Source organism: Salvelinus fontinalis, chromosome 11 (genome assembly GCF_029448725.1).
Source record: "Salvelinus fontinalis isolate EN_2023a chromosome 11, ASM2944872v1, whole genome shotgun sequence".
Taxonomy (NCBI): Eukaryota; Metazoa; Chordata; class Actinopteri; order Salmoniformes; family Salmonidae; genus Salvelinus; species Salvelinus fontinalis.
Window position 1 is genome coordinate 9,482,029 of NC_074675.1, and position 25,457 is coordinate 9,507,485.

A 25,457-nucleotide genomic window follows, 5' to 3' on the forward strand; every position below is an offset into this window, starting at 1 on the left:
TCTTTCTCTCTCTCTCTCTCTCTCTCTCTCTCTGTTGGCTCTTGTATGGTTCATGTTTTCTTTATTCTATTCAATTCAAGGAGCTTTATTGGAATGGGGAAAATATGTTTACATTGCCAAAGCAAATGTTTTCTTTATCTCAGGGGTACTTACCCATCTTCTTTATATCCTCTCTCTTTCAGCTAATATTTCTCTTCTCTTTTCTTCTCAGTCCCTAAATCTCTGGTCAGATCTCTCTCTCTCAATCTCTCTCCCTCTCTCTCTCTCTCCCTCTCAATCTCTCTTGCTCTCTCTCTTGCTTTCTCTGGGTTTTTCCTCTCCCTCTCTCTCTGGGCCTGTTACTAGTGGTGACAGCGTTTCTCCCCTGATGTCCTCTCTGCCCTGCCACCTGGAGTAGAGAGGGTGCTGCCTGGTCACTCACTCACCTGCTGTGACTCACACTGGCCAGTGGCCACACAGACAGAAACACACACAGTCAGTCATTCACTTAGACACATATTCCTATTAATACATGCATATAAGTTAAAGATATATAATACATTCTCCTCTGTTAGCATATATAGTTGAATGCATAGTTATGACCATCCACACACTGTTCCATTTCAGGCGCGTGCTAGTGCTAACCTCGTTACAGTGTCCTGTCCCACTCAGCAGAAGGCCCTGTTAGTGTCCTGTCCCACTCAGCAGAAGGCCCTGTTAGTGTCCTGTCCCACTCAGCAGAAGGCCCTGTTAGTGTCCTGTCCCACTCAGCAGAAGGCCCCGTTAGTGTCCTGTCCCACTCAGCAGAAAGCCCTGTTAGTGTCCTGTCCCACTCAGCAGAAGGCCCTGTTAGTGTCCTGTCCCACTCAGCAGAAGGCCCTGTTAGTGTCCTGTCCCACTCAGCAGAAGGCCCTGTTAGTGTCCTGTCCCACTCAGCAGAAGGCCCTGTTAGTGTCCTGTCCCACTCAGCAGAAGGCCCTGTTAGTGTCCTGTCCCACTCAGCAGAAGGCCCTGTTAGTGTCCTGTCCCACTCAGCAACAGGCCCTGTTAGTGTCCTGTCCCACTCAGCAGAAGGCCCTGTTAGTGTCCTGTCCCACTCAGCAGAAGGCCCTCATTCATATTGCATATCCCCACCCTGTCCCCTTGGCTCTCTCTCCTCCTCTCCCTCTCTCTTTCTCACCCTGTCCACTTGGCTCTCTTTCTCCCTCTATCCATCTCTCTCACCACCTCTCCCTCCCTCTCTCGCCCTGAGCACCCCCGCGGAGTGTGTGACAAGCTGACCACAGGAAGAAGAAGAAACAAAAAGCCCCTCACTTTTCCCCCTTGAACACTCAGCGTCCCTCTCCACACATACACACACACCACATTCACACCCCAAAGGCAGCTTGCTCGGGGGTTGCCATGGAGACAGGACCAGGGCAAGAGGCATGGAGGGAGGAGGAGAGGAAGGAGAGCAAGCGAGAGGGTCAGAGCAGTGATGAATGGGGAATGTTGGGGTGAACTCAATTGATCCCTGTTTTTTAAAGCCATGGCGGGGCGTGTCTTATTGCTCCTCAATACTCCTAATTGGCTTCCTTGTCTCGCTCTCTGAGCACAATATGAATCCCTTGTATTAGAGGACTAAAGATTTCAGGATAAACTGTTCCGGCTCAACAGCCTCCAGCAGGGTGACCTAACCCCTTGACCTCCCTTCTCCTCCTCTTCCACCCCCGTTAGGAGGATGCGCGTGCTGACGTGGTGGACAGTCTGGTGCGGGACATCCAGAACACCCAGTGTCTACTCAACGTGGAGCACAGCGGCGTCACCTGCCCCCACGTCACACTGCAGTTCGCCGACTCCAAGGACGACGTGGGCCTCAGCCTGGTCAAGGAGGGCATGGTCATGGTGGACGTGCGGAAAGAGAAGCACCTGCAGAAAATGGTAGGAAAATGGCAGAGAGAAATGAAAGTCATGTTTACCTTAAGTTTTCAGTTTTATAATGACTTTGTCAGGGCACTATGGCTAAAACAGATGTGTTGTATGTACCAGTGCTAGCATATGTACCAGTGCTAGCATATGTACCAGTGCTAGCATATCTACCAGTGCTAGCATTGGGCCAAATGTATTGGCGTTAGAGTTGAGAAAAGGTTACGCTGACATGTGCCATACGTTTTCAGGTCATAGTGACTTTGTCAGGGCCAAAACGTGATACTGGGTGACAGTGTATGTGACTGGCTGGCTGTGAAGGGTCTAGTCTATTTCAGCAAGGCTGTTAGCCTTACGCTACCATGCTAACAGGTCAGTGTTTTTGCTATGAATAAGTGCTAGCATTTGGCTAAATGCTGACGTGTTTAGTAATCCAAAATGAAGACCGATCTGAAGCGATGCATCTCTCCGCTCCTCTCAGTACGTCTAGCTCTCTGCAGGACAGGCCCCTCTGACGGCGGCCATTTTGTAATGTCATGAAGTGCAGCTCGTTTGCCTTCCCTCATTATGCTAATTCAACTGGCACACTCCAAGCCTCTCTGTGAATGAAAGATAAAGGCAGAAAAGTGATATTTATTCCTGGTGTAATTACGCTCCTACGCGCCCGACATTACTCCACTCTGTCATTTAGGTACACATTGGCACACACACGTTCACACACACAGACACAGAAATGGTTTCCCCGGTCAGAACACAAACACTCTTAAACATATGAATGCATACCAACACACCCACACACCACACAGAATTTTAGACTTAATCACCCTTGTTTCCCTATACCACCACTAAAGTTTTACAACCCATTGAAAGACACTTAGTCAGCCCACGTCAGTCAATAAGTAACTGTATAGTGTGTATTTGTCGCCAGGGTGCTCACCTTTGACCTCTTTGGGCCACTGAGACTGTAAACAGTATTGTGTTGAAACGACCCACTGGAACAGAGTCAGAGCAGTGATTAAAACCCTGCTGTCCACTGAAACAGGCTAATAGAGCCATGCAGTCTGAACCCTGCTGTCCACTGAAACAGGCTAATAGAGCCATGCAGTCTGAACCCTGCTGTCCACTGAAACAGGCTAATAGAGTCATGCAGTCTGAACCCTGCTGTCCACTGAAACAGGCTAATAGAGTCATGCAGTCTGAACCCTGCTGTCCACTGAAACAGGCTAATAGAGTCATGCAGTCTGAACCCTGCTGTCCACTGAAACAGGCTAATAGAGTCATGCAGTCTGAACCCTGCTGTCCACTGAAACAGGCTAATAGAGTCATGCAGTCTGAACCCTGCTGTCCACTGAAACAGGCTAATAGAGTCATGCAGTCTGAACCCTGCTGTCCACTGAAACAGGCTAATAGAGCCATGCCGTCTGAACCCTGCTGTCCACTGAAACAGGCTAATAGAGCCATGCAGTCTGAACCCTGCTGTCCACTGAAACAGGCTAATAGAGTCATGCAGTCTGAACCCTGCTGTCCACTGAAACAGGCTAATAGAGTCATGCAGTCTGAACCCTGCTGTCCACTGAAACAGGCTAATAGAGCCATGCCGTCTGAACCCTGCTGTCCACTGAAACAGGCTAATAGAGCCATGCAGTCTGAACCCTGCTGTCCACTGAAACAGGCTAATAGAGTCATGCAGTCTGAACCCTGCTGTCCACTGAAACAGGCTAATAGAGTCATGCAGTCTGAACCCTGCTGTCCACTGAAACAGGCTAATAGAGTCATGCCGTCTGAACCCTGCTGTCCACTGAAACAGGCTAATAGAGTCATGCAGTCTGAACCCTGCTGTCCACTGAAACAGGCTAATAGAGTCATGCAGTCTGAACCCTGCTGTCCACTGAAACAGGCTAATAGAGTCATGCAGTCTGAACCCTGCTGTCCACTGAAACAGGCTAATAGAGCCATGCAGTCTGAACCCTGCTGTCCACTGAAGCAGGCTAATAGAGCCATGCAGTCTGAACCCTGCTGTCCACTGAAACAGGCTAATAGAGCCATGCAGTCCTTCAGGCCTGTTTGTCTTATGCTGGTCATGTCTCCTGTGCTGCTCTCTCTGAAACGATGCTGTTCAGACTGATGTGAAGGCTCTGGGTGCATCTAGTTCATTGATACAGTCTAAAGTGGTATAGTTTTAATAGTCTAAAGGGGGGGGGGGGGCTAGACAGGTGGAAGCACCCTGAAGGCCTTCTACCTTATCACTTTAAAGTCCCCCTGGCAAACAAACTCCTCTGTCAGCTAAAGACTGACCACTAACTGAGCTCAGCTTCCATTTCCTCAAATGGCCTTTATTATTAAATGTTAAAGCTGGAATGCTTAGTGGTGAAACTCCCACGTCCGTTTGTGATATTACAACAACAAACACCGTTTTGTCCCTCCTGACATCATTGTTTTCCAGATGACAAATGGATGTTCTCAGGCGCTGGTCTTGTTTCATAGAGGAGAGCGGATTTATTTGAAGGGAAGCCGTTGTAGTCAAGCTAGGCTCTGTTTGTTTTGTGGATATGCCCTGCAGCAAATGGACAACACACTTAAGCATTGTCCATGCAATAAAGATAGACAATATTAGTATACTCATAAATGTATGCACCGGCTGCTAGTATTGTTGGAGAGAAAAAGAGGGAGGTCGATGGAGAGAGGAGAGAACGATAGAGAATGGGAGATAGAGAGAGAGAGGAGAAAATAATGTAGAGAGTGAGAGGGATATATATATAGAGAGAGAGGAGAAAATAATGGAGAGAGTTAGAGGGATATATATATAGAGAGAGAGGAGAAAATAATGGAGAGAGTGAGAGGGATATATATATAGAGAGAGAGGAGAAAATAATGTAGAGAGTGAGAGGGATATATATATATAGAGAGAGGAGAAAATAATGGAGAGAGGGAGAGGGATATATATATATAGAGAGAGGAGAAAATAATGGAGAGAGGGAGAGGGATATATATATATAGAGAGAGGAGAAAATAATGGAGAGAGGGAGAGGGATATATATATAGAGAGAGAGGAGAAAATAATGTAGAGAGTGAGAGGGATATATATATATAGAGAGAGGAGAAAATAATGGAGAGAGGGAGAGGGATATATATATATAGAGAGAGGAGAAAATAATGGAGAGAGGGAGAGGGATATATATATATAGAGAGAGGAGAAAATAATGGAGAGAGTGAGAGGGATAGATATAGAGAGAGAGAGGAGAAAATAATGGAGAGAGGGAGAGGGATATATATATAGAGAGAGGAGAAAATAATGGAGAGAGTTAGAGGGATATATATAGAGAGAGAGGAGAAAATAATGGAGAGAGTGAGAGGGATATATATAGAGAGAGAGGAGAAAATAATGGAGAGAGTGAGAGGGATAGATATAGAGAGAGAGAGGAGAAAATAATGTAGAGAGTGAGAGGGATATATATAGAGAGAGAGAGGAGAAAATAATGGGGAGAGGGATATATATAGAGAGAGGAGAAAATAATGGAGAGAGTGAGAGGGATATATATAGAGAGAGAGGAGAGAAAATAATGGAGAGAGTGAGAGGGATATATATAGAGAGAGGAGAAAATAATGGAGAGAGTTAGAGGGATATATATATAGAGAGAGAGAGGAGAAAATAATGGATAGAGTGAGAGGGATAGATATAGAGAGAGAGGAGAGAAAATAATGTAGAGAGGGATATATATATAGAGAGAGAGAGAGAGGAGAAAATAATGGAGAGAGTGAGAGGGATAGATATAGAGAGAGGAGAAAATAATGTAGAGAGTGAGAGGGATATATATAGAGAGAGAGAGAGGAGAGAAAATAATGGAGAGAGTGAGAGGGATAGATATAGAGAGAGAGAGGAGAAAATAATGGAGAGAGTGAGAGGGATAGATATAGAGAGAGAGAGGAGAAAATAATGGAGAGAGTGAGAGGGTTATATATAGAGAGAGAGAGAGAGAGAGAGAGAGAGAGAGAGAGAGAGAGAGAGAGAGAGAGAGAGAGAGAGAGAGAGAGAGAGAGAGAGGGAGAGGGAGAGGGAGAGGGAGAGGGCGGGAGCCAGCCAGAGGAGGTGTGGAGGGGAAGATAAAGAGCTGAGAGAGGGAGAGTGCGGTCTGAGTCAGGCGCAGTAAAACCAGGCATGCATCACTGCAGGGCCAGAGTGGCTAACTTTAAGAGCGCAGAGCCGTGACGGGCAGTTAGCTAGAGGCCTCCCAACGCAAAGGACTAAACTATCTGAAGAGCCCACACACGTTATTGCATAGGCTAGTTGTCGCTTAGTATGCGGCCTACACAGTAATACATAGACATGATGCCATTATATGAAGGTGGTTGATATTACCATAGAAATAGGATTACCATTCTATGGATATTACATGAATACATAGTGATGACATGACATAGACATATGTATGTTCACAGGTATTACATTTCAAATGAGATGTTAGTATGTTATTGCATATCAGGTTACTATAGCATCAGAACAGCCATCTGTTTGCTTTAGTGCAGTCAGGGATCTGGAATACGTCTCAGGTGTATTGCATTGGCTAATGTGTGATCAGATGAAAGCTACTGGCCTGTATATTGTCAATGATTAATGACACAGCATCGGCTTATTACATACAAACACATATTGCTGGGGATTGATATTCCAACAGGACGGAGATGATATTCATTCAGACTGGATCACACACTCCTGTCACACATCATGTGTACACACACACACAGTATCTTACTGAGCTGATATTCATTCAGACTGGATCACACACTCCTGTCACACATCATGTGTACACACACACAGTATCTTACTGAGCTGATATTCATTCAGACTGGATCACACACTCCTGTCACACATCATGTGTACACACACACACAGTATCTTACTGAGCTAATATTCATTCAGACTGGATCACACACTCCTGTCACACATCATGTGTACACACACACACAGTATCTTACTGAGCTGATATTCATTCAGACTGGATCACACACTCCTGTCACACATCATGTGTACACACACACACACAGTATCTTACTGAGTTCAACAGTGTATCCAGATAGTACATCACCCGCCCAAGCTACTCTACTGTCGGGTGGAGATAGTACATCACCCTCCCAAGCTACTCTACTGTCGGATGGAGATAGTACATCACCCTCCCAAGCTACTCTACTGTCGGGTGGAGATAGTACATCACCCTCCCAAGCTACTCTACTGTCGGGTGGAGATAGTACATCACCCTCCCAAGCTACTCTACTGTCGGGTGGAGATAGTACATCACCCTCCCAAGCTACTCTACTGTCGGGTGGAGAGTGTGTCAGGCTGAAGAGCAGGTGAATGCAGACAGGAGGCAGTCTGTATGAACTGCTGAGCTCTCTCCTTTCATATCCTGAAATGAGTCAGGAACTCCCTGTAGAACTCACTAACTCCAACAGCTTTGGCAGGGCCGACGGCTGGTCCTCCCCCTTAGCCTGACACAAACACACTATCGCACACACACTCAGACACACACCTCCTCCGCCGGTCATTGCCTCAGAGCCTTAAACCATGTGGTGTGTGTGTGGTTGGGTGATGGAGAACATGCCTTCCCCTCCTCTCTCCCCTCCTGTCTCCCCTTTCTCTCAAGCCTTCGCCCCTCAGGCATGCTGGCATGGGAGGCCATCTTTAGGGAGAGCCCTGGCACTAACCCCCCCTCCCTACTCTGTCGGGCTAGAGTGGCACTCTGCCACCCCTGGCACACCGCCACCCGCACACTGAGCATTCACTCACTCCTCCCATCCCTTTTAATGTCTCTCTCACTCCCTCTTTCCATTTGCTCTCCCTCCCTCTCTCTCCATCCATCTCTCCTATGCTCACCTTCTCTCTGCCTCTCCTTCCATCTTCCCGTCTCTCGCTCGACCTCCCCTACTCCATTTTCCTTCTCATCCATCTCCCTCTTCTCCGAGTCCTGTCTCTCCTTCCATCCCTCTCTCTCTTCTCCTAGTCCTGTCTCTTCTTCCATCCCTCTCTCTTCTCCTCGTCATGTTTCTCCTTCCATCCCTCTCTTGCTCTTCATCCTGTCTATCTCACCTAGCCCAAAGAGAGGTTGCGCACAGCAATATTGGAAGGCAAGGTGCTAGCATCCAGAATTTGCATGAATTTGCATGTCTTTGAGAGCGCCGCCATGATGAATTATAATCCACAGGAATTAAAGTAAACGGCGGTGGATCAGACCTTTCATTCTAAATGAGATGTGATTTAAAACGCTGTTAATGCTGATTATTTCCGCTCTGTCTTAGCCCAACCCTGGCCTCTCCCTCAGCCCCCCTCCCACATTCTGCTTCATGCCTCCCTTTGATAACATTATTCCATGGGGGGGTGTATGTGTTGAGGCGGGGATGGTGGGGAAAAGTGTGTGTTACGGGGGAATCAATTCAACGGCTCAGACAAGAGACGTACTGTATGTGGCAGGGACCTTAGACAACCACGTATTATAGATACTGACGGCTTGAGCTGTCAAGCTCCGTCCATGGGCAAACCAGCTGGCTGGAGTGTTTATGGACATATTGATTCTATCCATATCCCAGTCCATTGTCCCCACTTGCTTCAAGATGTCCACCATTGTTCCTGTACCCAAGAAAGCTAAGGTAACTCAACTAAATGACTATCGCCCCGTAGTACTCACCTCTGTCACCATGAAGTGCTTTGAGAGGCTAGTTAAGGATCATATCACCTCCACCTTACAGTCACCCTAGACCCACTACAATTCACATATTACCCCAATGTAAGAATGTCAAATGCTGTTCATTGAATACAGCTCAGCATTCAACACCATTGTGCCCTCCAAGCTCATCACTAAGCTCAGGGCCCTGGGTCTGAACCCCTCCATGTTGAACTGGGTCCTGGACTTCCTGACGGGCTGACCCTAAGTGGTGAAGGTAGGCAACAACACCTGTCACATTGATCCTCAACATGGGGGCCCCACAGGAGTTCATGCTCAGCCCCCTGTACTCACAGATCACCCATGACTGTGTGGCCATGCACGTCTCCAACTCAATCATCAGCCTAGAGGGAGGAGGTGAGAGCCCTGGCGGAGTGGTGGCAGGAAAATAACCTCGACCCTCAACGTCAACAAAACTAAGGAGTTGATCGTGGACTACAGGAGACAGCAGAGAGAGCACCTGAAGTGGTCCCGTCACACATTCAGGTTGGTGAAGAAGGCACAACAGCGCCTTTTTAACCTCAGGAGGCTGAAGAAATCCGGCTTTGCCCCTAAGACCCTCACAAACTTCTACAGATGCACCATTGAGAGCATCCTGTCGGGCTGTATCACCATAGCTATTTCATCGTCTGCAACCACAGGGATCTCTAGAGGGTGCTGCGGTCAGCCCAACGCATCATCAGGGCACACTGCCTGCTTTCCAGGACATCTACAGCACCCAGTGTCACAGGAAGGCCAAGGAGATCATCAAGGACATCATCAAGGAGATCATCAAGGCCACCTGAGCCACGGTCTGTTCACCCCTCTAAACTCTAGGAGGAGGAAACCGTACAGGTGCATCAAAGCTGGGACCCGAGAGACTGAAAAACAGCTTCTATCTCCAGGCCATCAGACTGTTAAATAGTCACCACTATATATACTGTATTGTAGTCATGGATCATCCTATATAACTACTACTGTACACACCTTTTCTATTCATATACTGTCCATACTGTCTACACACACATCATATATACTGTATATATACATATTTATAACATTGCTCGTTCTGATATTTCTTCATTTCTTTCTTTTTACTAGGTACTATTGCTTCACTATTGGAGCTAGAAACACATGCATTTTGATACACCTGCGATAACATCTGCAAATCTCTGTATGTGACCAATACTCTTTTTGATTTGAGTAGACCCATCCCTTTAACTACCAGGCCCGTCCCTTTAACCTCTCTTGGGTACGTGAGACGTTAGCGTAAAAAATGCTTTACGGCCGAAAGCATACCTTACGATTATTTGAGAACATAGCCCACTAGACAAATCATTACAAACAGTAACCAGCCAAGTAGAACAGTTACACAAGTCAGAAATAGAGATGAAAATTAATCCCTTACCTTTGATGATCTTCATATGGTTGCACTCAGCAGACATTCATTTACTCAATAAATGTTCCTTTTGTTCGATAAAGTCTCTTTATATCCAAAAACCTCCGTTTTGTTCGCGTTTTGTTCAGTAATCCACAGGCTCAAACGCAGTCACAACAGGCAGACAAAAATGCAAATTGTATCCGTAAAGTTCATAGAAACATGTCAAACGATGTTTATATTCAATCCTCAGGTTGTTTTTAGTCTAAATAATCGATAATATTTCAACCGGACAATAACGTTGTCAATATAAAAGGTAAACAAGGAACGCACTCTCTTGGTCGCGCACATGAAAAAGCTCTGTGACACTTTAGGGTCCACACATTCAGACTGCTCTTACTTCCTCATTTTTCAGAATACAAGCCTGAAACAATTTCTAAAGACTGTTGACATCTAGCGGAAGGCATAGAAACTGCAATTTGACTCCTAAGTCAATGGGTACTGTAATGGCATTGAATAGAAAACTACAACACCAAAAAAAAAAAAGACTGATTGGATTTTTCTCAGGTTTTCATCTGCCAAATCAGTTCTGTTATACTCACAGACACTATTTTAACAGTTTTGGAAACTTTGGAGTGTTTTTTATCCAAATCTACCAGTTATATGCATATCATATCTTCTGGGCCCGAGAAGCAGGCAGTTTAATTTTGGCATGCATTTCATCCAAAATTACGAATGCTGCCCCCTACCCTAGAGAAGTTATTAACTACCAGACCCGTCCCCATAACTACCAGACCCATAGCTACCAGACCCATCCCCATAACTACCAGACCCGTCCCCATAACTGCCACGCTGCATCTGCTGTCTGTCTGCCAGATCAATGACAGTGGATAACACCACAATCAATGGGACCTTTTCCTCCTCACACTTTTGCACAGTAAACACTTTTGTCTTATTGCACTGGATTGGGACCTACTCTCTCTCTCTGTCTTTTACTGTCTGCATGTCCCTCTGTCGCGCGCTCTCTCTTACTCTCCCTTTAACTCTCTCATTTTCTGTATATCTTTCTCTCTCACACATATACAGTTGAAGTCGGAAGTTTACATACACTTAGTTTGGAGTCATTAAAACTTATTTTTCAACCACCAAACTATAGTTTTGGCAAGTCGGTTCGAAATTCTACTTTGTGCATGACAAGTAATTTTTACAACAATTGTTTACAGACAGATTATTTCACTTATAATTCACTGTATCACAATTCCAGTGGGTCAGAAGTTTACATACACTAAGTTGACTGTGCCTTTAAACAGCTTGGAAAATTCCAGAAAATGATGTCATGGCTTTAGAAGCTTCTGATAGGCTAATTGACATCATTTGAGTCAATTGGAGTTGCACCTGTGGATGTATTTCAAGGCCTACCTTCAAAGTCAGTGCCTCTTTGCTTGACATCATGGGAAAATCAAAAGAAATCAGCCAAGACCTCAGAAAAAAAATTGTAGACCACAAGTCTGGTTCATCCTTGGGAGCAACTTCCAAACGCCTGAAGGTACCATGTTCATCTGTACAAACAATAGTACGCAAGTATAAACACCATGGGTCCACGCAGCCGTCATACCGCTCAGGAAGGAGACGCGTTCTGTCTCCTAGAGTTGAACGTACTTTGGTGCGAAAAGTGCAAATCAATCCCAGAACAACAGCAAAGGACCTTGTGATGATGCTGTAGGAAACAGGTACAAAGGTGTCTACATCCACAGTAAAACGAGTCCTATATCGACATAACCTGAAAGGCCGCTCAGCAAGGAAGAAGCCACTGCTCCAAAACAGCCATAAAAAAGCCAGACTACGGTTTGCAGCTGCACATGGGGACAAAGATCGTACTTTTTGGAGAAATATCCTCTGGTCTGATGAAACAAAAATAGAACTGTTTGGCCACAATGACCATCGTTATGTTTGGAGGAAAAAGGGGGATGCTTGCAAGCCAAAGAACACCATCCCAACCATGAAGCACGGGGTGGCGGCATCATGTTGTGGGGGTGCTTTGCTGCAGGAGGGACTGTTGCACTTCACAAAATAGATGGCATCATGAGGGAGAAAAATTATATATTGACGCAACATCTCATGACATCAGTAAGGAAATGAAAGCGTGGTTGCAAGTGGGTCTTCCAAATGGACAATGATCCCAAGCATACTTCCAAAGTGGAAAAATGGCTTAAGGACAACAAGGAGGCCTACAAACCTGACTCAGTGACACCAGCTCTGTCAGGAGGAATGGGCCAAAATTCACCCAACTTATTGTGGGAAGCTTGTGGAAGGCTCCCCAAAACATTTGACCAAAGTTAAACAATTTAAAGGCAATGCTACTAAATACAAATTGAGTGTATGTTAACTTCTGACCCACTGGGGATGTGATGAAAGAAATAAAAGCTGAAATAAATCATTCTCTCTACTGTTATTCTGACATTTCACATTCTTAAAATAAGTGGTGATCCTAACTGACCTAAGACAGGGATTAAATGTCAGCAATTTTGAAAAACTGAGTTAAATGTATTTGGCTAAGGTGCATGTAAACTTCTGACTTCAACTGTACATTCACCATCTTTCATCAAGAGAATATTCTCTTGTCAGCCACATTCACAGCATACTGTCACCACACACACACACAGACCTATCTGACACAAAAGTGATTCATTCCAGTCTATTAAAAACCAATAAGTTCCAGTATGGTCGTACAGACACCATCTTGGTGCTCGATCACCACAGTAAAAGTAGGCCAACCAAAGGCGACGACGTCAGATGACTGACTGACTCCCAACCCGTCTCGCACAAGCAGGCTGCGCTAAGCGAACACTGTCATCGAGCGAAAAAGTTCATTAGCTCTACAAGCTAATCATCTCCCCTTTTGCTAATTAACAATCAATTACAAAACACAGAAGCCGCTTGCTAATTATCAATCACCAACGTAGCATGAACCTCGTATATTATCCCTAGTCCTTTTCAATAGAACATTTGTTCTATATTTACAGTTAGCTTCAAATGCTAACTCTCCCTTTTTTTTTTTTTTTTTACTTTATTTAACTAGGCAAGTCAGTTAAGAACAACTTCTTATTTACAATGACGGCCAAGGAACACTGGGTTAACTGCCTAAAATGTACTTTTTTGTCCACCAGCCACTGTGGCAGGTAGATGGAAAAATTGATCAGCCAAAATATTTTTGCACCATAATTACCTAAACAAAAATACACGCGCTGATGGCCATGCTTAATGTTTCTAAAACAAAACATTTATTATTTTTTGTGACCCGAGAACATATCAGATGAGACAAAATGTTCAGGGTGGGGGTTACCGTGGTAACCAGGCCGCTGGAGTCCTGTCACGGGTCTGTGTGTGAGAGATTTTGAGTAGACAATATCTCTTTGCATCAGTTGAAGCAGCAGACTCAAACTTCCATTTAAAAACAGCCAACCTTGTGAACAAAACAATGTAAATAACCAAGAAACACGAGGACAAAGTCACTTTGTAGACTTTCGAGTAAATTTGACCAACTTTTATGCCTGTGCGCAGCGCCTCCAAAAATGAATCAGCACAGTGCACAATCTCTCCTGCCAGGCAGTGTTGCTTCATGAGGTGGGAAATAGATTCATGTTTATTTGTGTGATTAGCAGCTATGAAACAAAATGGCAGAAATACTATGAAAACAGCTACTTCAGCATTTTCTTCGCACGTGCTCATGCTTGACTTTTTCACTATATTTTTATTCGTAAATGTAATGCCCGCACTGTAGAGCCAATTTACTAAACAATACCTAAATCTACCCGCATTTGGCGGATGTTCATTGTATGCCCTGTTTGGCTCTTTGTAGCGACATAAGCTAATACACAACACTCACCTAGCGCTTTGAGCTAGGATTGTTGTTTTGGCTTTGGTGTTAGCTCCAGTGTGTGTTTGTGTGTTATCTCCAGTGTTAGCGTCGCTAGCTCCAGTGTTTGTGCTGATGCAGGCATGTGAGTGTGGAGTGTGTGTTTTGGGAGGGAGGGAGAGAGAGAGCAGAAGGCAGCCTGTGGGAGAGCAGCTGTGATGTGGATGGAGCCTGAGAGTTTAGAGGACGTACACTGCTGCTTGAAGCCAAAGCTGAAGAGGGATATGAGAGCTGGGGAACAGACCAACACTTGCTTTTGATTGCTGTGCTGTTCTGCAGATGAGAGGCCCCATGGGATCTGTAGTTTATTTCCCAACAGATTATTTTTATTTTGGCCGTGTAGGTAAATTGCACTACTGTGAAGGGATGGATGTGCTGCCTCGTGGGAAATGTAGTGTTTTGGGGAGTTGCAGTGTACATTTTATTATGAGAGGACGGATGATGTGCTTCCTGGATAGTGTAGTTTCTTTGTAGGTGTTATATGGGGCGGCAGGTAGCCTAGTGGTTAGAGCGTTAGACTAGTAACCGAAAGGTTGTAAGATCGAATCCCCTAGCTGACAAGGTACAAATCTGTCGTTCTGCCCCTGAACAAGGCAATTAACCCACTGTTCCAAGGCCGTCATTGAAAATAAGAATTTGTTCTTAACTGACTTGCCTAGTTAAATAAAGGTAAAAAACATATATATATATATATGGGTTACAGTGTAATTATTCTGTGGTGAAAATGCCTTGTGCAAGTGAAGTTACATTTTGGTGTAATTGTGCCGAGGAACAAATGAGGTGCTTTGGGGATGTGTAGTTTTTTCTATTGTGCTGAAGGCAGACATGATGCCCCATGGGAAATGCAGTTTCTTCTATTACAGGGTAATTGTGCGGTGGGGCATTGCTGTGATGCCTCATGGGAAATGTAGTTTCTTCTATCAGTGTAATTGAACAGTGGGGTAGAGATGAGATGCCACATGGGAATTGTAGGTTTGTCGGTTAATACAGCCGTCTGCCCTTATCAGGGAACAGCAGAGATAAATTGAGTACTCAATAGCAACACGGACTCTGGGGGGCTCCAAGGCCCTACAGACACACACAGAGAGACACAACCAATCACTCACCTATCATAGGCAGTAAAGATAGACAGTTCTGAGACATACAGGCTAACTCTTTTGTCGTGGTGTACTCAATGGCCTTTTGCAGTACTTTCAACCAACTTTGTCTGGTTGACAGCTTGCCATCGACCCCCTCACCCTAAACCCCCCATGGGTTCCTGTCATGTCACATCACCCCCCCCCCCCCCCTCTCCCCCGCCAGTACACTGTGGAGTGTACAAAAGCATGCCCCTTCCTCCTGACTGTTCGATACCTCATTAACCAGTAAGAGTTTGTGTTGAACGCCTAATGGACACTTTTATATCGACCCTACCTCTCATACCCACACACACACACCGCCAGCAGCAGTGCTCTGAGGGCCTTGTGACATGTCCAGGGTGACAGTGACACGCGCCACTAGCCAAGCTCTATTTCCCCTGGCCCGACCACAGACACACACACTCCTGCCTCCCCCGCACCCTGGGGTCAGGAGAGGAGAGAGAGACAGAGGGGGGAAGTGAGGGTTGGAGAATGGGCGTAGGTCATTTAAACTTCTGTCACTTCACAGTGGGTGATCTCATGGGGAGAGACAATACAAGAGAGAAATAGAACCGAAGTTGTACTGCTACTCTAACCGAGGTCTGCCCTCATTTTCTGCCAACTCATCTTTAGCTATGTCTATAGGGTTCCCTTTTTTATACTTTATTTAGTTGTATCATAATCATTTAGTTTGGTTTGTATGGTCAACATTTTCTTTCAGTGGAAAATGACCTACAAGAGACATGATTACATTGGTCTGTCTGTGTATTTTACCATCAAATGCACTTGTGTAGGTCAAATCTCGACGTTCTCGGCCTGTGTGTGTCTCTACCTGGTGTGTGTGTGTGGAGATGAAGTAGCCCACATACCTTTTAAAAACCTTGTTCACAATGTTTCTATCCAAGAGTTGGGCTGTGGTCATAACGTTTTGTCAGCCGGTGATTGTCAAGCTAATAACTACCGGTCTCGCGGTAATTTACCGTTAATTAACATAAACATGTTTAGCATCTCCTGGCTTCCACACACAGCCTACAAGCCACTGATGCAGACCTTCAGAACATCTACATTTACATTTAATAAATCCATGTAATATAGCCTACACCATAACAGTAAATCCATTATTTATTTTAGACAGGTCTAAAGACACATGATATGAAGAAAATGTAGACTATTTCAGATGAACAGAATAGCATACTCTAAGTTGTCCTTATGTTAAGCCCTGATCTGGCTATCCTGTGGTTAATTTACATGCCAGCCAGGTAGGCTATACTCCTGTTGTAAAGCGAAGCAATGTGCTTAATATTAGGAAAGTTGATAAATAAATATAGTAGGCCTAGCCTATAGAAAGCTGACGGGATCCTCCTCTTTTTAATAGAGGCCATCACTCTATTTTCTCACACAATTACATAGCCTATAGAAATGTTGCAACATGAGCTCATGGGCTCTCATGAAATGTTTGATTAGATTTTTGATAACATTTGCAGTGATGTCAGAGAGGGACAATAGAGTGCTGAGTACCAGACAGTTAGCAATTTTTGTAGGCTACTAATAACCATCAGCAGCATCAGAGCTTGGAGAAGCCTAATGACTGTGACTAAGCGGTCACGTGGAATTTGACTGCGGTCATGACTCGTGACCGTCGGTGTGACGGTAATATGGTCACCGTAACAGCCATATCCCAGAGTGTATATGTGTGTGTGTATAGCCTATATAACGTGGTGCGTTGTGTGCCTGTACTCACGGAAGCCAGGTCCTCTGATGGGGCGCTCCTCTGTCGTTGGTCCTCCTTAACTCGTTGAACCATCGGTTGCGGGGCGCTGTCATGCCACGTTGTCCCCCTCGCTGCCTGAAAGCCCCCGACAGACCACACTGCTGGAGCTACCAGCATGCACCGGGGCCTGTCCCAGCATGCCTCACAAGGACTTCAGAGGGACACACACACACACACACACGCGCGCGCGCGCAGACACGCAGTCACACAAACACACACACACACACAGGCAGACATACCGTACTCACACACACAGACATGCACAGATGGCACACACACACTCCCACACACAGCCTCCAGGGAGCAGTCTCTGACGAAGACTGCTGTGATTAAAAGAGGGGCTTTTCAAATCAAATCCATGTTACCAGGATGTCTGGAGAGACATGGGGAGAACACTGAGTCTCCTCTCGCCATGCACTATTCATTGGAAAGACAGACAGACAGTGGTGTGGTTCTCTCTGTGAGGGATATCACTTAAAGATAAACTATGCAGAAATAGCTCCACCATTTCCTGGTTGCTAAAATTCTAATAGTTTGCCTAATTTCAGTTTATGTGACAAAACAAGCAAGTCTACTGTAGAGAATCATTGTACCATCTAAAACACTGAAATGTATTTTCCATAACCAAAAATATTGTATTTTCAGCTGTTTGAAGCTGGTGTACAAAATTGAAAGTAAAAGACGCAAAAACTAAACTTAAGAATGGGAAGCATAGAAATAGCGCACATAGAACAGATATACCGCTTCTTAGACCTGCTTTCAATGAGAATGACAGATCTATAACTCCATTTCTTTGTGGATTTGGTTAGGTCGACCAAAAAAGTGACATCTTGCAGCTTTAAGACTAACACCCAGGACTGCAGAGTCAGACGAGCCTGGAAAGATCTACGAAGCGAGGAGTCGTTGTTATTCACAAGTACAGAGGCAGACTGTTCAGAAGATAAATTGGACTTGAATACCAGTTGTTAATCCATTGCTGACTATTCATAAGATGGAATACATTTGGTCTCTCTTTTTTGCGTTTTGGGGGAAAGGGAGAGAGAGGGAAAGAGGGATGTTTTGCAAGTCGGAGAAGGCTTCGGGTGTATAATACGACTGATACTTAGTGTTGCTAACGAGCGTTAACTTTGTTGTACAAAATGAAGAACGTTATTCCAGATTGACTATAATGGGGTTCTAAGGCATCACCTGCATTGAGTCAGACACTATGGTAATGAATGTACTCTCTGTACCAAGAACAGGATGCACATGATCTGTTCATCCTGAACCAGAACTACTCACACACCTCCTGCCAAAAACCTGCCATCTAGCACATTCACAGACTTGCACCAAAACACCACCTGAGCTTGCACTCCCACATACACACATGTAGAAACACACACACACACACAATCTCCAAAACACCACCTGCGCTTGCACTCCCACATACACACATGTAGAGACACACACACACACAATCTCCAAAACACCACCTGTGTATAGTGATCCACCAAACACACACACACTCTTACTTATTCTTATTCTACACACTCAACACACTGACCACCAACACCATATTCCCACCACCTCCCAGTCTACCAGGTAGTGGCAGGTTGTTCCCCATATTCCCACCACCTCCCAGTCTGCCAGGTAGTGGCAGGTTGTTCACCATATTCCCACCACCTCCCAGTCTGCCAGGTAGTGGCAGGTTGTTCACCATATTCCCACCACCTCCCAGTCTACCAGGTAGTGGCAGGTTGTTCACCAACACCATATTCCCACCACCTCCCAGTCTACCAGGTAGTGGCAGGTTGTTCACCATATTCCCACCACCTCCCAGTCTACCAGGTAGTGGCAGGTTGTTCACCAACACCATATTCCCACCACCTCCCAGTCTACCAGGTAGTGGCAGGTTGTTCACCAACACCATATTCCCACCACCTCCCAGTCTACCAGGTAGTAGCAGGTTGTTCACCAACACCATATTCCCACCACCTCCCAGTCTACCAGGTAGTGGCAGGTTGTTCACCAACACCATATTCCCACCACCTCCCAGTCTACCAGGTAGTGGCAGGTTGTTCACCAACACCATATTCCCACCACCTCCCAGTCTACCAGGTAGTGGCAGGTTGTTCACCATATTCCCACCACCTCCCAGTCTACCAGGTAGTGGCAGGTTGTTCACCATATTCCCACCACCTCCCAGTCTACCAGGTAGTGGCAGGTTGTTCACCATATTCCCACCACCTCCCAGTCTACCAGGTAGTGGCAGGTTGTTCACCAACACCATATTCCCACCACCTCCCAGTCTACCAGGTAGTGGCAGGTTGTTCACCATATTCCCACCACCTCCCAGTCTACCAGGTAGTGGCAGGTTGTTCACCATATTCCCACCACCTCCCAGTCTACCAGGTAGTGGCAGGTTGTTCACCATATTCCCACCACCTCCCAGTCTACCAGGTAGTGGCAGGTTGTTCACCAACACCATATTCCCACCACCTCCCAGTCTGCCAGGTAGTGGCAGGTTGTTCCCCATATTCCCACCACCTCCCAGTCTACCAGGTAGTGGCAGGTTGTTCCCCATATTCCCACCACCTCCCAGTCTACCAGGTAGTGGCAGGTTGTTCCCCATATTCCCACCACCTCCCAGTCTACCAGGTAGTGGCAGGTTGTTCACCAACACCATATTCCCACCACCTCCCAGTCTACCAGGTAGTGGCAGGTTGTTCACCAACACCATATTCCCACCACCTCCCAGTCTACCAGGTAGTGGCAGGTTGTTCCCCATATTCCCACCACCTCCCAGTCTACCAGGTAGTGGCAGGTTGTTCACCATATTCCCACCACCTCCCAGTCTACCAGGTAGTGGCAGGTTGTTCCCCATATTCCCACCACCTCCCAGTCTACCAGGTAGTGGCAGGTTGTTCACCATATTCCCACCACCTCCCAGTCTACCAGGTAGTGGCAGGTTGTTCACCATATTCCCACCACCTCCCAGTCTGCCAGGTAGTGGCAGGTTGTTCACCATATTCCCACCACCTCCCAGTCTACCAGGTAGTGGCAGGTTGTTCACCAACACCATATTCCCACCACCTCCCAGTCTGCCAGGTAGTGGCAGGTTGTTCACCATATTCCTACCACCTCCCAGTCTACCAGGTAGTGGCAGGTTGTTCCCCAACACCATATTCCCACCACCTCCCAGTCTGCCAGGTAGTGGCAGGTTGTTCCCCAACACCATATTCCCACCACCTCCCAGTCTGCCAGGTAGTGGCAGGTTGTTCCCCAACACCATATTCCCACCACCTCCCAGTCTACCAGGTAGTGGCAGGTTGTTCACCAACACCATATTCCCACCACCTCCCAGTCTACCAGGTAGTGGCAGGTTGTTCACCATATTCCCACCACCTCCCAGTCTACCAGGTAGTGGCAGGTTGTTCCCCATATTCCCACCACCTCCCAGTCTACCAGGTAGTGGCAGGTTGTTCCCCATATTCCCACCACCTCCCAGTCTACCAGGTAGTGGCAGGTTGTTCACCATATTCCCACCACCTCCCAGTCTGCCAGGTAGTGGCAGGTTGTTCACCATATTCCCACCACCTCCCAGTCTACCAGGTAGTGGCAGGTTGTTCACCATATTCCCACCACCTCCCAGTCTACCAGGTAGTGGCAGGTTGTTCACCAACACCACCTCCCAGTCTACCAGGTAGTGGCAGGTTGTTCCCCAACACCATATTCCCACCACCTCCCAGTCTACCAGGTAGTGGCAGGTTGTTCACCAACACCATATTCCCACCACCTCCCAGTCTGCCAGGTAGTGGCAGGTTGTTCACCATATTCCCACCACCTCCCAGTCTACCAGGTAGTGGCAGGTTGTTCACCAACACCATATTCCCACCACCTCCCAGTCTACCAGGTAGTGGCAGGTTGTTCACCATATTCCCACCACCTCCCAGTCTGCCAGGTAGTGGCAGGTTGTTCACCATATTCCCACCACCTCCCAGTCTACCAGGTAGTGGCAGGTTGTTCACCATATTCCCACCACCTCCCAGTCTACCAGGTAGTGGCAGGTTGTTCACCAACACCATATTCCCACCACCTCCCAGTCTACCAGGTAGTGGCAGGTTGTTCACCATATTCCCACCACCTCCCAGTCTACCAGGTAGTGGCAGGTTGTTCACCATATTCCCACCACCTCCCAGTCTACCAGGTAGTGGCAGGTTGTTCCCCATATTCCCACCACCTCCCAGTCTACCAGGTAGTGGCAGGTTGTTCACCATATTCCCACCACCTCCCAGTCTACCAGGTAGTGGCAGGTTGTTCACCATATTCCCACCACCTCCCAGTCTACCAGGTAGTGGCAGGTTGTTCACCATATTCCCACCACCTCCCAGTCTACCAGGTAGTGGCAGGTTGTTCACCATATTCCCACCACCTCCCAGTCTACCAGGTAGTGGCAGGTTGTTCACCATATTCCCACCACCTCCCAGTCTACCAGGTAGTGGCATGTTGTTCCCCATATTCCCACCACCTCCCAGTCTGCCAGGTAGTGGCAGGTTGTTCACCAACACCATATTCCCACCACCTCCCAGTCTACCAGGTAGTGGCAGGTTGTTCACCATATTCCCACCACCTCCCAGTCTACCAGGTAGTGGCAGGTTGTTCACCATATTCCCACCACCTCCCAGTCTGCCAGGTAGTGGCAGGTTGTTCACCATATTCCCACCACCTCCCAGTCTACCAGGTAGTGGCATGTTGTTCACCATATTCCCACCACCTCCCAGTCTACCAGGTAGTGGCAGGTTGTTCCCCATATTCCCACCACCTCCCAGTCTACCAGGTAGTGGCATGTTGTTCACCATATTCCCACCACCTCCCAGTCTACCAGGTAGTGGCAGGTTGTTCACCATATTCCCACCACCTCCCAGTCTACCAGGTAGTGGCATGTTGTTCACCATATTCCCACCACCTCCCAGTCTGCCAGGTAGTGGCAGGTTGTTCACCATATTCCCACCACCTCCCAGTCTACCAGGTAGTGGCATGTTGTTCCCCATATTCCCACCACCTCCCAGTCTACCAGGTAGTGGCATGTTGTTCCCCATATTCCCACCACCTCCCAGTCTACCAGGTAGTGGCATGTTGTTCCCCATATTCCCACCACCTCCCAGTCTACCAGGTAGTGGCAGGTTGTTCACCATATTCCCACCACCTCCCAGTCTACCAGGTAGTGGCATGTTGTTCCCCATATTCCCACCACCTCCCAGTCTACCAGGTAGTGGCATGTTGTTCACCATATTCCCACCACCTCCCAGTCTACCAGGTAGTGGCAGGTTGTTCACCATATTCCCACCACCTCCCAGTCTACCAGGTAGTGGCAGGTTGTTCACCATATTCCCACCACCTCCCAGTCTGCCAGGTAGTGGCAGGTTGTTCACCAACACCATATTCCCACCACCTCCCAGTCTACCAGGTAGTGGCAGGTTGTTCACCATATTCCCACCACCTCCCAGTCTACCAGGTAGTGGCAGGTTGTTCACCAACACCATATTCCCACCACCTCCCAGTCTACCAGGTAGTGGCAGGTTGTTCACCAACACCATATTCCCACCACCTCCCAGTCTACCAGGTAGTGGCAGGTTGTTCACCAACACCATATTCCCACCACCTCCCAGTCTGCCAGGTAGTGGCAGGTTGTTCACCAACACCATATTCCCACCACCTCCCAGTCTACCAGGTAGTGGCAGGTTGTTCACCATATTCCCACCACCTCCCAGTCTACCAGGTAGTGGCAGGTTGTTCACCAACACCATATTCCCACCACCTCCCAGTCTACCAGGTAGTGGCAGGTTGTTCACCATATTCCCACCACCTCCCAGTCTACCAGGTAGTGGCAGGTTGTTCACCATATTCCCACCACCTCCCAGTCTACCAGGTAGTGGCAGGTTGTTCACCATATTCCCACCACCTCCCAGTCTACCAGGTAGTGGCAGGTTGTTCACCATATTCCCACCACCTCCCAGTCTACCAGGTAGTGGCAGGTTGTTCACCATATTCCCACCACCTCCCAGTCTACCAGGTAGTGGCAGGTTGTTCACCATATTCCCACCACCTCCCAGTCTACCAGGTAGTGGCAGGTTGTTCACCATATTCCCACCACCTCCCAGTCTACCAGGTAGTGGCATGTTGTTCCCCATATTCCCACCACCTCCCAGTCTACCAGGTAGTGGCATGTTGTTCCCCATATTCCCACCACCTCCCAGTCTACCAGGTAGTGGCAGGTTGTTCCCCATATTCCCACCACCTCCCAGTCTGCCAGGTAGTGGCAGGTTGTTCACCATATTCCCACCACCTCCCAGTCTGCCAGGTAGTGGCATGTTGTTCCCCATATTCCCACCACCTCCCAGTCTACCAGGTAGTGGCATGTTGTTCCCCATATTCCCACCACCTCCCAGTCTGCCAGGTAGTGGCAGGTTGTTCACCATATTCCCACCACCTCCCAGTCTACCAGGTAGTGGCAGGTTGTTCACCAACACCATATTCCCACCACCTCCCAGTCTACCAGGTAGTGGCAGGTTGTTCCCCATATTCCCACCACCTCCCAGTCTGCCAGGTAGTGGCAGGTTGTTCACCAACACCATATTCCCACCACCTCCCAGTCTACCAGGTAGTGGCAGGTTGTTCACCAACACCATATTCCCACCACCTCCCAGTCTACCAGGTAGTGGCAGGTTGTTCCCCATATTCCCACCACCTCCCAGTCTACCAGGTAGTGGCAGGTTGTTCACCATATTCCCACCACCTCCCAGTCTACCAGGTAGTGGCAGGTTGTTCACCAACACCATATTCCCACCACCTCCCAGTCTACCAGGTAGTGGCAGGTTGTTCACCATATTCCCACCACCTCCCAGTCTACCAGGTAGTGGCAGGTTGTTCACCATATTCCCACCACCTCCCAGTCTGCCAGGTAGTGGCAGGTTGTTCACCATATTCCCACCACCTCCCAGTCTACCAGGTAGTGGCAGGTTGTTCACCATATTCCCACCACCTCCCAGTCTACCAGGTAGTGGCAGGTTGTTCACCATATTCCCACCACCTCCCAGTCTACCAGGTAGTGGCAGGTTGTTCACCATATTCCCACCACCTCCCAGTCTACCAGGTAGTGGCAGGTTGTTCACCATATTCCCACCACCTCCCAGTCTACCAGGTAGTGGCATGTTGTTCCCCATATTCCCACCACCTCCCAGTCTACCAGGTAGTGGCATGTTGTTCCCCATATTCCCACCACCTCCCAGTCTACCAGGTAGTGGCAGGTTGTTCCCCATATTCCCACCACCTCCCAGTCTGCCAGGTAGTGGCAGGTTGTTCACCATATTCCCACCACCTCCCAGTCTGCCAGGTAGTGGCATGTTGTTCCCCATATTCCCACCACCTCCCAGTCTACCAGGTAGTGGCATGTTGTTCCCCATATTCCCACCACCTCCCAGTCTGCCAGGTAGTGGCAGGTTGTTCACCATATTCCCACCACCTCCCAGTCTACCAGGTAGTGGCAGGTTGTTCACCAACACCATATTCCCACCACCTCCCAGTCTACCAGGTAGTGGCAGGTTGTTCCCCATATTCCCACCACCTCCCAGTCTGCCAGGTAGTGGCAGGTTGTTCACCAACACCATATTCCCACCACCTCCCAGTCTACCAGGTAGTGGCAGGTTGTTCACCAACACCATATTCCCACCACCTCCCAGTCTACCAGGTAGTGGCAGGTTGTTCCCCATATTCCCACCACCTCCCAGTCTACCAGGTAGTGGCAGGTTGTTCACCATATTCCCACCACCTCCCAGTCTACCAGGTAGTGGCAGGTTGTTCACCAACACCATATTCCCACCACCTCCCAGTCTACCAGGTAGTGGCAGGTTGTTCCCCATATTCCCACCACCTCCCAGTCTGCCAGGTAGTGGCAGGTTGTTCACCAACACCATATTCCCACCACCTCCCAGTCTACCAGGTAGTGGCAGGTTGTTCACCAACACCATATTCCCACCACCTCCCAGTCTACCAGGTAGTGGCAGGTTGTTCACCAACACCATATTCCCACCACCTCCCAGTCTGCCAGGTAGTGGCAGGTTGTTCCCCAACACCATATTCCCACCACCTCCCAGTCTACCAGGTAGTGGCAGGTTGTTCACCAACACCATATTCCCACCACCTCCCAGTCTACCAGGTAGTGGCAGGTTGTTCCCCAACACCATATTCCCACCACCTCCCAGTCTACCAGGTAGTGGCAGGTTGTTCCCCATATTCCCACCACCTCCCAGTCTACCAGGTAGTGGCAGGTTGTTCCCCATATTCCCACCACCTCCCAGTCTACCAGGTAGTGGCAGGTTGTTCCCCATATTCCCACCACCTCCCAGTCTACCAGGTAGTGGCAGGTTGTTCCCCATATTCCCACCACCTCCCAGTCTACCAGGTAGTGGCAGGTTGTTCACCATATTCCCACCACCTCCCAGTCTACCAGGTAGTGGCAGGTTGTTCACCATATTCCCACCACCTCCCAGTCTACCAGGTAGTGGCAGGTTGTTCACCATATTCCCACCACCTCCCAGTCTACCAGGTAGTGGCAGGTTGTTCACCATATTCCCACCACCTCCCAGTCTGCCAGGTAGTGGCAGGTTGTTCACCAACACCATATTCCCACCACCTCCCAGTCTACCAGGTAGTGGCAGGT

General features: G+C 47.8%; 1 protein-coding gene across 1 annotated transcript in view; it reads left to right on the forward strand.

Moving 5' to 3' along the window:
• The window catches only part of LOC129864977 (staphylococcal nuclease domain-containing protein 1-like), a 134,135-nt gene that overhangs the window by 90,337 nt on the left and 18,341 nt on the right, over positions 1-25,457 (forward strand). Inside the window, exon 6 of the mRNA XM_055937340.1 lies at positions 1,696-1,899. Coding sequence (XP_055793315.1) covers positions 1,696-1,899 — 204 coding nt within the window. The remainder of the gene's footprint in view (positions 1-1,695; positions 1,900-25,457) is intronic.